The sequence below is a fragment of the Trypanosoma brucei genome, chromosome 4 (assembly GCF_000002445.2).
Source record: "Trypanosoma brucei brucei TREU927 chromosome 4, complete sequence".
Taxonomy (NCBI): domain Eukaryota; phylum Euglenozoa; class Kinetoplastea; order Trypanosomatida; family Trypanosomatidae; genus Trypanosoma; species Trypanosoma brucei.
In genome coordinates this window covers 536,909-553,227 of record NC_007277.1, presented here as the reverse complement: position 1 = coordinate 553,227, position 16,319 = coordinate 536,909, and the positions used below count along the sequence as shown (strand labels likewise).

General features: G+C 50.1%; 5 protein-coding genes across 5 annotated transcripts, besides 4 other annotated features; all 5 read right to left on the bottom strand.

The window, feature by feature from the left end:
- Positions 1-4,565: part of a sequence feature (sequence corresponds to BAC RPCI93-1H19) that runs on past the window's edge.
- Tb927.4.2130 (hypothetical protein, conserved) lies at positions 178-1,134 on the bottom strand (the record flags this gene model as incomplete). The annotated part of the gene is made up of 1 exon (XM_839270.1): positions 178-1,134. One exon carries the CDS (start codon positions 1,132-1,134, stop codon positions 178-180), a length of 957 nt encoding a protein of 318 aa, XP_844363.1.
- Tb927.4.2120 (hypothetical protein, conserved) lies at positions 1,461-2,687 on the bottom strand (the record flags this gene model as incomplete). The annotated part of the gene is made up of 1 exon (XM_839269.1): positions 1,461-2,687. The coding sequence occupies one exon, from the start codon at positions 2,685-2,687 to the stop codon at positions 1,461-1,463; it is 1,227 nt and encodes a 408-aa protein (XP_844362.1).
- Positions 2,712-2,738: a microsatellite.
- Positions 3,715-3,751: a microsatellite.
- Positions 4,566-16,319: part of a sequence feature (sequence corresponds to BAC RPCI93-29M18) that runs on past the window's edge.
- Positions 5,405-6,349, bottom strand: Tb927.4.2110 (protein phosphatase 2C, putative; the record flags this gene model as incomplete). The annotated part of the gene is made up of 1 exon (XM_839268.1): positions 5,405-6,349. The coding sequence occupies one exon, from the start codon at positions 6,347-6,349 to the stop codon at positions 5,405-5,407; it is 945 nt and encodes a 314-aa protein (XP_844361.1).
- Tb927.4.2100 (hypothetical protein) lies at positions 9,084-9,545 on the bottom strand (the record flags this gene model as incomplete). The annotated part of the gene is made up of 1 exon (XM_839267.1): positions 9,084-9,545. One exon carries the CDS (start codon positions 9,543-9,545, stop codon positions 9,084-9,086), a length of 462 nt encoding a protein of 153 aa, XP_844360.1.
- On the bottom strand, positions 12,203-12,718 carry Tb927.4.2090 (hypothetical protein; the record flags this gene model as incomplete). The annotated part of the gene is made up of 1 exon (XM_839266.1): positions 12,203-12,718. The coding sequence occupies one exon, from the start codon at positions 12,716-12,718 to the stop codon at positions 12,203-12,205; it is 516 nt and encodes a 171-aa protein (XP_844359.1).

Here is a 16,319-nt window from a genome sequence, read left to right as displayed (position 1 = left end):
GAAGGAATACTAGCGGCGAGTGAAGAAAATAACCAAACGTACACCGGCACAAAAATGTCTGCCTGACGAAACTGTTCACAATAGATGCATAGCGACCAAGAAAGAAGGGGGATTTGTTATGTTATGAGGCAACGTGAAACACCAACGCAGGCACACCGAACAACGACCTCAACTCGCTCACCGAATCACGCGTGCCGAACGTCGCGATGAAAACGAAGGATATTGTCTACTAGCAGTGACAGAGACGTAAGAAGGGATCCCCTTCCCTAGGGCGCCAATCCCTTTAACACCGATAATGTTTTCATTTAGATTCAAGAAAAACGTGGGGTTTTGTGACACGCTAGCTGATGAGGACAAGGGATAATCACAACCACCTCCCTCGCCGCACAGAAGTGGCTTGGGTCGCTGCGGCAACAACGCCGCTATCCCAAATGCACCAGCGTCGCTCAGAGAAATACCTTTGAGAATTACAGCACGAATACGGTCATTGCCGCGCAGGGCGCTGAGAAGCATCACACCGCCACGGTCACCGATATGGCGATTATAACTCAAGTCTAAAACCTCAAGGGCCGAGGAATTGTTGTTTGTTTCATCCCTACGGATATCAAGTACCTGCACCAATGTTGCCACATCGTCCTCATCTAAACGGTTACGAGATAGGTCAAGGTGCCGCAGCGTTCCCCGGTGATGCTGCAACTTCGGAAAGAAGAGGTTAAGCCCCGTCGCGCGATCGCACCCGATCTGCAATCGTAGATGCCTCAGAGGGTTCTCCATGAAAGATTTGTCGAAGTACGAGGCCGCTCGCTGGCACTCCTCGGGACCAAAGCGACATTTAACCACTTCAAGGACGTCAGAACGAGGCAGCATGTGCATGATTCGATATACCGGATCAGAGAGCCGACCGACCCGGGTCCGAGAGAGTTTTCCACCATCTGCTGCGTCCTTCGCCTCTCCCCCTCCACATGCCACAGCACGTTGGACATCCGCAGCATTTGGGCATGCTCTATGGAGAGAATCGCCACCTTTGCCATCACGCTGACGCTTCACCGAGCTACGATCCAAATTTGTCCTTTTCCCAAAATGGTTGCTGTTCTTCGCTTCGGTTTCATTCCTCAAATCAACGTCACTACCCATATGGCGATTCTACCGCGGGAAAGGAATAGATGTATGCGTACGTGCAGCTGCTCGACCCTAGATATCTCTAGCTGCTGTCCGATACGGATGTAGCAGCTTCCGCCAGCCGGGCCACAAAGTCCTACCTACCGAGGAGGGTCAAAAAGTGGGTGAAGTGTGCCATATCAACAACCATACCTAACAAAAGACATATAAATAATAGTAGTACGCAAATGGGTTACCACCACGCACACACACAATCCACCTGAGGTGTGCGCCTTGTCACCTGGGAACTTCGCCGGCACCTCATGGACTTGCATTGTCTCCTGCGTATCACGTAAACGCAACTACGAACCCCCTCCCCGCCACCAATATCCTCCATTCTGAAATAGATGTACCACTGATATCTGTCTCATTTGCGCCACCAGAACGGGAGACTGGTCTTCACACGGCTCACCGGCATGAGGCAAGCCCATTCCCCTATCTCCCATATCGCTCACAGCTCGTCGCACTGGCCGCACAAACGAAACCACAATCGTCCACACGCCCAAAGTACCGGCGGTGTGATTAGTCACAAAACGTGTCCCATTCGAATTCCAAATAAGTCCCACTACATCTTGCTTTTCCATACTTGTCTCAGTCATCAATTGTAGCCGATCAGGAACGAGGGCGTGTGCTCCGCCTGTAGCTACAGCACCCCCGGAAGGCCGCTTAAAAAACAAAAGCGTCACGCTCTCCAAAGTGACGACAGCGAGTATAAGAAAGCTACGGCCTGCACCTGGAGCCCATGACAGATGGCGTACAGCCGCGCGGTCGGTGGTTACCCTGGGGCCATACGCAGTGCCGACAACGCGTCGACTCTCACCGGTGACGTACATGACACGAAAGCTCCCTGCACCGTCTCCCACAGCCAGCAAACTACCACTTTCGTCCCAGCTTACACATGTACAGCCCTTGGTGGTACGGTTCCTACCAATAGGCTGGTTAAATGAGCTGCTACTTTCGGATTCCAAGGAGTATGTGCTGCAGCAAGACCACGCACTGTTTCCATCGGAATTCGACTGGGCGAATATCAGTACTTTCCCTTTTGCACAGGCGCACGCCATGGTGAGGTAGGGGGAAAAGGCGGCTGCGTTGCAATCTTGTACGGGTACCGCCTCATCTAACGCCCAGCGGTTGTGTGATAAACGGTATATCCGTATGTGCTTCCCGCGGGATATACACGCAAGGCGGTTGCCGTATTGCCAAGGCGCCCAAACAAGCTGCGTACACGCGTGGCGCAGCCGGTCAACTAACGTGGTTGCAGCGGCGGGGTCCCACCTCTCTTTCTCCCCATCCGACATCTGCACCGCCTCCATCGGCAGGCTCTGCGTATTTGTTACAAAAATTTCATTTCTTGATGTCGATAAAGCGAGCAACTTGCTGTGATTGTTGTGCTCCATGGCAAGGATAACAGTGTCACCCGCTATCAAATGAAAAAGAGGATACGGCACCCCGGAAGATGAACCTGGGCACGACGTTTCACGACCAGCATCCACACTCCCCACTGCGTCGCCGCACGTTGGTGATTCCATTATGAGGACCTCACAGGACGAATCTATATATATATATATATATATATATATTGCCAAGGTGTCCCGCGCAATGTTGCGAGTTACCAGGAAAAAAAGGCCCAAGCAGCGGCGAGCAACGACCACCAGCACAAATGAAGCCGACCCACCACGATCAAAGCTTGAAAAAAAGTAAAAACCAGAACTGCGTCGGCGACAGCCAGCGGCGTGATAAAGGTATTAATTGAATGTACGGCAGTAAAATCGAAAGAGAGGGAATACTGGGAGCCCTACAATCACTATAGAAATTTAACACACACATACAAACGACCATAGAATAAGGTAGAAAAGAAGAGTGCAGTTCGCAACATAAGAACACATCAACGGGTACAGCACTCCTACAAGGAACAACAGCCAGCTCACACGTCTCCAACAGTTCAAAAAATGTATACGCTCATTTCCAATGCCGTTCAAGTGCACCACCGTAGGGAACACACTAAGGGCCGGAAGAGGATGTGGAAAGGGAGAAAAGGACACAAAAACACATACACGAACACATACAAATAATGGAGATATATATATATATGTATACGCAGCACAAGGAATCGCAGCCCACAGAACGCTTTACACTGAAGAACCAACATCCCTAACGCACAAGAGCACACACACAGACACACAGACACGAAAGGAAAATAATAAATAGATAGCAGGTAAGTTTAAATCAAAACAAAAAAAGCAAGCCGAAAATAAAGAAAAAAAACGAAGCAGTACTGATATGGCCACAGCTACAGCGTAATATCACTGGCAAAACACTTCCCTAACCGCATTGTCGTTGCTCTCTTGTGTTACTTTTTTTTTCAATTTCTTCCCATTTTGAACACGCACTCACACCCCTTCACCTTCCACACTTCCCCTCAGCTCTTTTACATGCCCCTGCAACTCACACTCTATCATTTTTCACTTTTATTTCTTTCTAATTCGCATGCAATCCCTTGGTGCCAGAGACCCGTTGTTCACTCACGGAACGCATAAACATGCAGAGATACATAGAACGTATATGTATATACATATGCATGTGTATACGCGTACATCCTTACATTACTCAGAAGTATTTTTTCTTCCCCTAAGCACACAAACACGTTTTCGCCCAACCTTTGCCTCATATACACTTCAACAGCAACCTTCACCTCCACGCCGCCCCCCTCCCCACATATACCAACCGCGTAGCCCCACTTGTACATCCTTTACCTCCTGAACGCTCATGCGCTTGAAGCGCCAACAGTTCACCAAGCACACAAACATGCGCAACCTGCCTTTGTTGCCACAGCGCACGGAGGCCGCGTGTGGGTCCCTGGATTTTCCTCTATATTCTGCGGCTGTATGATCCCTTTCCCCTGTGCGCCTCCTTTTTGCCTATTCCCTCCCTGCTATCCCTTTCTCTCCCACTTAACTGTCTTTTCAAACGCAACTGCAAGCATGCGTATACATGGACAGCCAGTTGCGAACCTTGCACGGGCACTAAGTCTTCCACCTTTTTCATGTACGTGTCTGCGTTCGTTCGCTGTTTTCGCTCTCTCTTCTTCGGAGTTGCGCTTCCGATATTCTCCTCGTTTGCCCGTTCACTTTTGTTATGATTCACTTCTTTGTGGCTCCGTGCAAGGATCGCGGAGGAGCGTGAGGAAACGGTCCGAATGGAGAGAAAGCTATGGGGAACCGCGCTGAAAGGAGGCTGAAAAAAACAAGTAAAACAGCAAGGTATTAGAGACGAGAACAAACCCACGCAGGTAATTTCGTCTTGTTTGCTTTGCCTAGCATCGCGCGCTTCCGCTTTCTCTGATCCTCCCTTTTGCTTTTTCCTGTCGGCACCCTCCTTTCTCCCTTACTGGTAGCACTCTCCCTTTTGTCTTGTCTTTTTTTTTTCTATGTTCCGTCCAGTGACTCCCCCGTTCCCTCTCCCTTGACTCTTCATCCACTGACGGCTCTCGTATCAACGCCGCTTGTGCGAGTAGTAATAAATTCTTGTAACAAGTGACACCGGGTGTCAAGACGTGTCCACACAGCAGGAGGGCATTTAATCATGATGACCCCTCCTCAGCATCGCCTTTCCTGTCCCGTCATGACCGAAACGGTACGTAAATCCAAACTCCCACCACCACGGGTAAAAAAATGTATGAAACTCCCAAACACACTGGTACATGTTCCACTGCATCACACGCCGCCAGAGAGGGGGAGGGATAAAAAGTATCTTGGAGAGGTGGTGCACGGTGATCGTTGGCACTTGCTACTTCCTCTCTTATTGTCCTGTTGCTTCTTTTTTTTTTGCTGTCGATATCGTTTCTCACAGCATGAATAGGTTGCACGGCACACAACTCGCCGCCCAGCGCCCGGTTGACACGTACAACTCATGCACGGTCCTTCTCGCGATGGGGAAGAGAAAAAAGAGTGAGAGCTCCTCTTCTTCCGTTGTTTCTCCCCACAAGCACATTACCTCCGGTCCTCTTAACTTCTGTCTCACCCTCCTCATCACCAATCGACAGCAACCCACACACGGCATGCACACCTCCACAAGCCCTGACGCCCTACGGCCTCCACCCCCCCCCCCCGTATCGACATGTAGACGCCCCTTTTTTGGAAGAAGTCACTCAAATGCGACGACGATTAGATTGCCACTGTTATGTGAACGTCCTCAACGGGTACAAAGACACATATAATGCATGCAGTGCCCTCTGCACATTTCCTCACTACATATTGTGTAGAGGGTCGCCACTGCCGAGCTGTCCACAGCCCGGGGCTGAGCTCTTTGCTCTTATATTAATGTAGATGCATGTGACATTATCTGTACTCCCTTGCCTTAAAGCCTCCTGACACAGACTACCAGCAATGGCCTTCGGGGTTTCGCCCTCAGAGGCGAGGCGAGAGCAGAGTTGCACTGCCGCTTCGTACGACATAACATCCCACAATCCGTCGCAACCAATGATCAGAAACTTGTCGTCATCCGTCAATCTTGTGGATCGTGTCTCCGCGTCGGCAATAACGCCGGACGGTTTGCCATCAGTGAATTCGCGTAGCTTAAAACCAGCATCACCTATAGCACGTGTGATGGCGAGGCTCAGTAACTGAGGGTTAAATTTGGGGTGCCCCACACGGTTGCTTATTATCCTACCACCGCAGGCTTTCACGCGCTCCCCCTCAGACACGTTGTCCTGAATGCTATGCTTTGTTGACAGAACAATGGGTGCGCCGGCACGACACAGCACTATCTCCGAGTCGCCGACATTCCCCGCGATCAGAGTGTCATCTACTACCAAGGCCACAGCACAAGTACTGCCCGACTCAATTTTCTCATCAGCACACTTTGTCAGGAAGGCATTTTCGGCCTCCGCTATCCCGGCACGTGTTGCACGCTCGGGGTCGGTCTCGATCTCCGGCTGGCCAAAAATGAACGTGTGGAGATTGTCCCGAAGAAATTCAGCGCATTGCGTGCCGCCGTGCCCATCGTAAACGGCAAAGAATGGAAACGATTCTGCCACCATGGCGTGTTGATCTTCCATCGTCTTCCGGGAGCCCTGCTCCGATGCCACACCGTACTCAAAGATGCGCCACGGAGTCTCCATGAAACCCGAGGAAGACTGGGAAACTGTTGCCCCGCTACCATCTGTTCCCGATGTCTTGCCGTGTTGATGCATTTTTCAACCCAAGCTACCGTAGAACACTACAAAAAGGGTTCTACCGCAGCGCACGATCGATCTCAGGTACAAACGACTAGCCTCCAAACGAAGCCAAACACAATCTTTTCCTAGGGTTGCGACACCCCAACCTTCACTCTGCTATATCTCCCCTCTCCGGCCGCTTTTTCCTGAAGCAAAACCTTACCCGTACTTGAACTAAAGGTCAGTTATCACCTCTCCTCTTCTTTAATTACTGAGTTCGTGGCAGCTACTACCGCTTGTGGGTCGATCCACAAGTGCTTTGGAGCACACGTTGGCGAACTTAAAAAGTATATATGAAAAAAGGAAAAGCTATAGGCACCACAGCAGTTCCGTTATAGGTACAAGGGAAACACGAGGGCTAAGGAGGAAGTACATAGCAAAATTTTGAACTGTCCGGGTAACAACGTAAACACTGGCCTAGATTAGGTGAGGGAAAGTGCAGAACCAAAAAAAAAAATATGGCACAAGCAAAAAATAAGCGTTAATTACTCCGCCCGATTGTTTCTTCCACGAGTATAGAGAGGTATGGACAGCTCGCGGGAAGGAACCATTGCATCTCACTTCCTTACCACTGGACTTACACTCCTCTCCAAAATACTTCTTGACAATTAATTAAACAGTTTAAGAGGGGAAAGGAAAAGTAAACTCAACAACAAATAGGTGGGGCATCAATAATGATGACTCAGGGGCGCTGATACCACCGGAAGAATCCCTCGATACCAGCGCCTCAGATGTCCATTCCACATCATCTATTGAGAGGTACGCTCCCAGGTAGACCTAACGTACAACTCGCAGGCACTAGCAAACCTATCGCGATACCGACCTCCAACCCTTCCCAGTCGACGATGGCTTGGTTTCAAAAAAAAAAAATCATTTAACGGGGGAACATGGTCACAATGAAGGTGGAACAAGACACCCCCAGTTCAAGAATGCCACCTTATTCAGAATGACACATTTCGCACGGGACAACGAAGTTGGCCTCGTTGGGCAACAGAAGCTACCAATTTATACACATCTCCCCCCCCCCAAAAAAAAAAACGCGTCAAAGTGAAAACGAAGTCTTCTCTCGGGTATTTCACAACGCAGTAAACAGTTGGACTTCGTAGACGCACCTCTGCACGAACGCTTTTGGTGATGTCGACAAAAATCCAATTTAATGAGAGTAATAACACATGAGTTGCAGTCAAACATTTACGCGTGAGCCGCATAATCTGCGGATACCCTACATACATATCAACCGTCCTTCAGGAGCATGAAAAATCGCAGCGGCAAATATCGCATGAAAACAGCTGTTCCTTGTTATTTGGAACAGACATGACAAGACTCCAGTGAACCGGCATCGGCATGATCGACAGTGGAAAAAAAAATCGTGGCGCCGGCCACGGCAGCAAATGCGATGGCTCATTTTTAAGAATGATCTCTCCCCAAGTAAACAATGTATATCCCAGCAGCCGCTAAAGGACAATTGACCGTAGCGTGAATAAAGACTTCAAACATTGACGTCCACAAAGCATTATTGTTTTCCTCACAACGAAGCATTGAAGCGATCTCTCTTCACCACCCCTTTCCCGACCACCCTGATGATCGTCATTCGCACACGGCTTGATTCTGTTACGCTGCATCGCCGCAAGGTTCAACGCCCACATGTTGCGCGTCCTCAGGTTGAACAGCGGGTTCGGGGGAGGCCACGGAAAAGCTAGCTAATGCCAATGGTGGCTCCACACTAACACTTAAACCGTACCCGCAGTTGTTATGGTACTACGTAATGAAAACAATTCAGATCTGTACACGCCGCCTCACGCCAATAATTTCAAAACAAACTATCAAGTCACCGATGCAATTATTTGTCAAAGTTACATGTGCTTCTACAATCAACTCCCAGACACATAAATGTTCGTCAACATGTTCGTGATCTACAACGTCATAGTTTAATAAAATAGCGTAGTGTTCGTAAATATTATCGTTGCCCCAGACAACTGCATCTCTCGCCGTGCACACAATCTTTCACCCCGCACAGAACTTTACACTCAGTACGAGAACGACCCTCAAATCATGTACAAATCCCCCCCCCCCCCCAGAAAGCGGCACCTCAACCAAACATCAGGTATCAAACGCGATAGGGTAAAATAAAAAGAGATATTCACCGGTCGGGATTCACAAACCCGATGTCCTTCGGTTAGCAAATAAGAATAAGAGTGAAGCTCCCCTCCCCATGATGTCTTAAATATCTTTATAGCATGCCAGAATTAGACGGTAGATAAATACTAATAATGCTAAAGGATACAGAAAAACAAACAGAAAACTTCTCAAAGCGAAAAGGCAACGTCACGTACGCTCAACCTCACAAATACCAACAGGGAGACTCGTCACGCACAACTGCACCTCAGGCGATCACCCTTTAGCATCACACACCTTCTCACCGTAGCCATTCACACAAACCCGGTACACCAATGAAGGAAAAAAAAAGTGGCTTTGGCGAATCGTGAAATAACAACGTATCTTCTCCTAGTACATGTAGGATCGGAGGAACAACATCACCGCGTCCACCAGCGGTGGGTCCGTGACAACTCCCATATTATCCATTTACACAATTTGTAAGCAAACCACGAAATGGCAGTGCCAAAAAAGTATAAAGTTCGAATTATTTTTTGTACCTAATAATTCTTTTATGCATAGGTCGGATTCATAACTTGCAAGGTCAACTTGGTGCTTAATACCGTCCTTTTTCTTTCTGGCTAGCAGTACAATTCCAGGCTTTACCTAGCAGATAACTCGCAATTTTGGTGGGGCTAGACAGTAAGCAACTAAGTTCAAAAGTCTGCGTGGCGGATCTGTATCGCATCCACAGGGTTCTGACATTGCCAACATAAACAACGGAATCAACATGGTGCGCCCCGTTCAAGTATTCCGCAGCAGATGCCCCGACCACACCATTTTCCCTCCGACAATCCCCCGTTCTGCCGACAATATCTACGTAGGCGGCGCCATACTCAGAGAGGAAGGGTAGCGTCACCGCAAAATCGATCGTATCAAGTCGCACAAGAAATACAGCTCCAATAGGTGTAATTCCGCAGCAACAAAAATCCTGTGTGATAACGACATCCAACTGCATTGGAAAGCACAATGCCACGAAGTACATTTTCACATAAAGAAATAAATGAATTACGGTCATCCGCTTGAACTCTCCCTTGACTCAGCGAGACGTTCGGATGAAACACAGATCAGTTGTGTCTACATGGAAATAGCTCCATCATATCGGTATCACAGTCAGAGAGGTCCAGCCGTATGGCAAAATACGAAACAGGCGAACTATCTCATCTGACACATGTCAGTGGGCGCTAACAAACCCCGGCCCGAACACGCCCCCTGGAGGATTTTGCAGTCAGGGTCCAAAATTCACCGTTCCGGGACGGGGACGGGGAGACATTTGTAACATCCCCTCGCTGTTTCTGGGTCACCCTTGCAGTTCTCAACAGTATACCCATCACAGTCCATAATCGGGGGTATCCTATTCCATGCACAGAGGAAGTAGCTTCTGGCATTCCCTTACAATGCAAAAAAAAAAAGATACAAGTTGTTCCACCGGAACAAAACTCACCCACATCTCCCCTGCAGAATGGAGCGAGGGAGCCATCACATTGGCATGTTAACATATCAGGCATCCCCAAACCATCTCGACGTACAAAAGTAATTAGGTCATATCACCCAGATAGCATACTGTAAAGCCCTCGGTGTTCCGTCCCCATCCCAAAGACAGCCGACTCCCGGCTAACTCCAGAACTCTTCGCAGGTTACTTCAACTGGATGCGGTTCAGCAGAATAATTGATTGTAACTTCCAGATCTCTGGTGATTTAATTAAGCTTCATTTGCTCTTGTTTAACCCCCTCTCCGAGCTAGATGACAGCGTGAATATCCTCTTCATTCCGGCAGAAATACGTTTATTAGCGCGCGCGCCCGTCGCTTCACCTTCCACGCACAGCTCCCCCTCCTCACAGCCCATGCAACCAAAGAGACGGGTATTCTACACTAGGTAAATGGTAGTTGTCGACACATTCATTTATCTAGGGACGTGAAAAAATATATATTAAAGGCAATTTTGTTGTCCCTTTAACGGTGGAATACGTTGATAGCCTTGGTCGCCCATATCCCCCGGGTGAGCCAAGGTTCCACAAACCGAAAAGTCACATTACGCCCCTGTGCTCGTTTGCATAAACTGATCGGTTAGGGGGTGTCCAAAACCTTTCAATTCGAATGGGCGGACATCTGTTAAAGGTGCTCAATCAGCCGACAACGTGACGCCAGTAAAAGCAAAAGGGTATTACCTGCGCCATGCAGAAGGGTTCCCGCGGTGGGCATCGAAGCACAGCCCCGTTACACGTCACGGCAGTACGATCGGGGACACAACTTCTCGCGACCCCATTCGTAAACGCTGCAACTAAACAACCAGTGACCAGTCCGAACACGCAAGTGTTGTAAACACAGTTCGGAAACAGAATGTTGACCGATTCCCGTGTTTTGCAGAGAACTGGAACGACTCTGTAACAGCCCACTTCTAGTATGGAGAAGCAGTCTTCCGAAACACCAATAGCAAAACCGTATGTCCACACCCCCTTTATTTCAACGAACAACCACTGAAAAAATGTGCTCCACAAATTCGTCGGAGAATCCGTGGGCAAGATTCAACAGCATCATTAACCCACACTACATATGGGAAATGGGAACTTCAATTCCCCTCACAAGACGGAAAAGGAAACCACTGACCACCTCCTCTCGGAACACGCGCTAACTACAGGGTGCAACCCCCGGGTGCATGCAGCACCGATCCAGGACTATGCGGCAAATGCTTCAATGCTTTGGCACCGGTCCCTGCAAGAAACAAAAAAAATATGGAAGCGCGACGCTCAATGAAGTACGTCAGAGCCCTGGCAACTTAGCGGCAACAATTCCATTGGTCTTGGCATCCAAAGCACCGCGCACCGCCGCCTAAAAGGGTTGAAAGCACTTCTACCTGGGCTATTTTGATAACAACTTTATTAGTCGTTGCAAAATGGAAATAATCTTCAACAGACAGAAATAAATAGCTTCATTCGGAAACGTCACGAAAACCGCTCCCAGCAATCACCCGCGCATATCACACCAAATGCCAAGAGCACACCCCCGCCTGCTACTGCGCAGGACCTCCATCGCTGCTCACTGGCGGTACCCCACAAACGCAAGCGAGGCGAGGGCAACAACTACCGTAAATGGGCGCCTGTGTCTGTCCTAAACAAGCAAATTGCTGCAACAGTAACTAAACCACCCAGCATGGGAGAATAGCAGCGTGACCTTTGAGCCCAAATTCACAGCTACGAATGTGGAGCCCGGGACGCGCGAACCGCTGGCGTGCCGCGGTTAGAGAAAAGGCACGTGCCCCACCCGGTACTCAAACAATATACGCCCCGACTTTCCTCGCCAAAAAGGAGTGAAAATCGAGCCACAGCCGACGACGCAGGCGACCACCCGTAACAAGGCACGTGGAACTTCGCCCCCCGCAGCCGTGCACAACTCACGTGCTGTGAGGACCAAAATGAAGAAGAAGTGGTCCAACCAAACTGGACCCACCTCCCAGGGCCTCATTTCATCGACGCTTAGACTCGGCTACGAAGCGGCAAAAATCGCAATGCCGTGCGGAGCTTCCCAACTCAATAGTGACGGCGAGTCCTCCGTAGCATATGCGGCGCGGTGCCGATCGGAGGAGCTCAGAGACGGAGTGACCCTTTTCACACTACGAGTACCCCAACTAAACGGGCAAACACTGCTCCACCCACAAACCAGCTGCTATCACCAAGTCAAATACTGGAGGTCCCCCCCCCCCAACTGCAGAAGAGACCCCGGACTACGAGGACGTACACGCCCAAAAACAAAGCGATCAAAGCCCACGAACGTCTGCCCAGCCGAGGCACTTCTGCCGTGCACGTGACAACGAAATCAACACCACAAAGGGGCCCGACTGGCTGGCAGTCAGGGGCCGAAAAGCAACACATCCAAAAGGGAGAAACATAGAGGCAGCGCGCAGAGATGGCGAAGCACTTATAAACCTGTAGGATGAAACAAATATTCGTGTTAACACGCGTTTTGTTCGCAGTCCTAAAGGGGTAACATCGGCACAAAGCCCTGAGTCCATAAATTGAGTGCAGACACCAAATGACAGCCGTGGAGGTGGAAAGAGCCGTCACCCCACCCCACTCACTGACAAAAATCGTTATGAACCGATTGTTCCTGTCTTCCCATAACCGATCCCCGGCCATTTCCTTTGAGCGGCACTGAAAGAAGCGGCCAACAAACGAGGGGTGTGGCAGTAACATCGAGCGAGTCAGACCGGTTTCGGGAAGGCTGAAAAGGTGAGACTTTCCAGCCGATATATCAGCCTCCGAAAAACACGGTGTGGAGTGCTCGTTTTATGAGTTTTCACTCACGGAATTCCCCCTTTTCCATACGGCACCACCTCCTGAGCAAAGCAAACGGACAACCCTTGAAGAAGAGGGGGTACCCAAACACAGCAGGACGCAGTGGCCATTTAACAGCGTAGCCGAGGCACCTACGGTGGCAATGTGGAACGTTTACCCTCCCCCTGGGTGTGAGTTCACCTGGCGGCAACCACTGACACCACACAGACTCATGTCCACCACTAGTGTCAGTGACACATGCACCCTTGCAGGATAGAACACATTAGCCTTACATCACACCCCTGAACAAGCAAACTTTCACAAAGTAGGGTGAAGGAGCGTTTTGATTTCCACTTCCCTTAAATCTTCCTCATCATTTCCCCTCCTTGACCGAGATCTGCGACAAGTGAAAAAATAACGTGAAACAGAAACACCGTCAAAGAGGACTGTTGGGAGCGTGGGGAGTCCTTCCCTGGGGGAGGGATGGTTCAGCACGGCTCTGGGGAAAAAGGTGCTTCCGGGGCCAGATGCACGGTGGACTGTACCGGCGTTTTCTTTTTTTTTTTTGCATTGCCTGCTACAACCGCCAAAGGCAGGGATCTGCTACGAGCCAAGGGCCATCACCGATTCGCAGAGGAAAGGTAGGTCGTCCCCGGAGGGGCGGCGCGTGCGTGGCGGTCCCTAATTACTCCGTAAACTACCTGTCATGCCTTTCTCTGAGACGTCTGAAGTACTTTCTGCTGCTGTGACGCTGTCTCATGACGCCAGACCGTCGTTTGTAGGTGTTTGCTGCGAGCAAGGGTAAGTTAGGACGTCCGGAAAATCTCTTGATTTCGCCGCCATTACGTGGAGAAAGTGGCCATCGGTTATGGAAGGGGGGGATATTTAGCCTTTCGCACACTTTTTGTGTGCTTAGAGAATTCTTTTGCAGTAGAAGAAGGGTGGTTTCCTAATACTTCCGGATTTCTCCTTTTGCCCGTGTTGGGAGCCACCGAGTGCTAGTGTGAAGTGGCTCTTCAAGCACCCCAAAAAACACCCCATGTCTTGCTTTCTTGGCGGTGACCCTTTTGAAATAATGGCGGGTCTCCGGCGCAGCCGCGGCGTTCTGTCCCCTTGCTGGGCAATCTTTGTACCTCCTACCAATCGTTAGGTCTCTTGCGAAGAAACTACATTGGGGGTTGGAACCTGCGTCTTGTGACACTTGTTAAAAAGGAAGTTCACTATGGTTATTAACAGTGGAGGGTCGGGTGATGTCGCACGATGTGCCTATCCTCAATTAAATTTTTTTTGTGCGGGAGAGCGATTTTCCTGAACGGGCTTCCCTCGATTGTCCTCTGACAGCGGAAGGTGGGTGGGGGATGAGCGACATTTCTACGGAAAGTTTTCGAATTTATCGCGAAACCCTGTTGCAGTTCACTCTAGCAAATCCCTTGAGAAAGGTAATAAAGGGGATGGCGTCACTGCTAAGCTGCTGGGGCTTTCGCCGGCTCGTCGGTTGCCATATGTTTCCACAGTTGTCTCCCACAACCCTTGAGATGGTAGTGCAGTGACAGTGCCACTCGGGGGAAGGGTAGCTCAAAGTTTGGCTTTCCAAAAATCTTCGGAATTATAGTAATTGCTTCTGTTTCCTGAGCAAGTTAGCGCACACTGAAATCCCGCGAGATGTTTGGCCCCACCAGGGTTGTTGAACAGTTAGTCGTGTAAACGTTGGTTTTTAGTTTGTATGAGGAGGAATGCGGTGACTGCAACAGAGAGAGGATATCGGAAATTTTTCAATGCGCCGCCCTTAAAATGGTGTCGCACGGTGTCCGCTGCAAATTGAGAACCACTGACTCCGGGATAGTAACTTTTTTCTGGTGTTTTGAAAGGTAGAACAGAAATAAAATGTTTATGCTGACAGTCTTTTATTTTTTATTTTTGGTGGCTCCGCAGCGTGCTTTTTTAGCAGGCTAAAATATTTCTAGGGCCGAACGGAACAACAACTTTTTTTTATTGGTGCTCTGCCACCTCAAGTGGAAAAAAAAATGGGGACAAACTGCCACCGTTGTTCGGCGCTCTCAAACTTTTGCCGCACTTGAAATATCACACCCATACCATCCAGTGCCGTTTGCAAAGCTTTTTCAACCTCTACAGTAAAAAGCGCTGCGTAAATCTTTTGCCACAAGTGAAGATAACTGTTTTAGCGCAAGGCCCGGAAAGAACCTTTCTTAGCCCACCTTTCGGCCAGTAAGCTATTTTTTGCTTGTTGTTACCCAGCGGTAAAGCTTCTTTCGAAGCCGCTTCGCCAAACCCAACCGCAGAACACGGTAAACGTAGTCTACAATGCTCTCCACACCCCCAAAAAAAACATTCCGAAGTGATGGCCCGGGTCTCATAGCAGGTTTCTAAGTGAAACTACATTTTGTGACAGAGCGAATGCTGAGGAGTAAATGCAAGGGAGATGCCTTCGCCCCCTTGTGAACGTGTTTGTGAGACCCTATACGGTAAGAGACATAAAGGGACATCCACGCAACCCACGACAGCCAGCTGCTTCCTTGTGGGGCTGGAGTGCCGTCGTTGGGCCGGGTTACTCTCTGCTGAGGCTTTGTGCTCCAGAACTGAGAGTTTTCCCCTCGTAACCGAGAACCAAGGGAGCGGCTCGCTGCCATAATGGAGTCACTGGTTGGGTAGTACGGACCGCGCTGTGTTGGGGCCGTCCTCCGTTAGGTTGGTGACGAGCGGCGACCTCCTATGCTGTTGCGGGGTTTTCCGTTGCGATGAGACCGTGCGTCTTTGTCGGTGCTGCACAGGAGGGTCGTGAGTTGAGCCTCTGCTTCCGGGTCCCTGTCGTTGCCGTGTCGCGGTTAAGACATCTGGAACGCCAAGTTTTCCAATGTTGGGTTTCCCTCGCAATAGAACATTTGGCTTTTTTTTTGCTGTGCCGTGCATGGGCGCGTGGCCTGTCCTGTCACTGATCGCGAGGTGATGGGGCCGCACACTTCTCTGGGACGGCGGCCGCCAGGGTCGTTCGGCTAGGGTTTTAGTTTCGATTTACTTTACGTAGCCGTTGATGGTCTTTCCGCAAGCTGCTGGGCAGCGGTCGTGAGCGGCGCCCCGTGGCGTTCGGCGGTGACGTTTGTTTGTTGATTCTGTCGGCTCTCATCGACTCGTGGTAATAGTGTCTGGCTCAACGTGCCACCGTGTTCTGCCGTCTCGCATTGCCGGTGTGGTCGCTCTGTATGTGTGTGGTGTCTTCCCCATAGCGGGATGTTGTCGCCTCCCTCTGAGGGCGCAACGCAACGCTGGAGCAGAAGAGGTGCGCCGGGACAGCGGTCTGCGTCTGTTGGCTCTCTGGCGTGGCGAAGGTGGTGCTGTCTGTGCCTGCGTGCTGCATTGCTTGAGCGGTGGCGGCATTGACAGTTGTGTACGCTGAGTTTCTTTAGGCTTATGTGAGGGGGGGGAGAGTGGGTGGCTTCCGGCCGCGTATAAAGGAGCCCGGAGGAGAAAGAGATGGAAAGTCCGCGTCGGTATCCCTTAACTC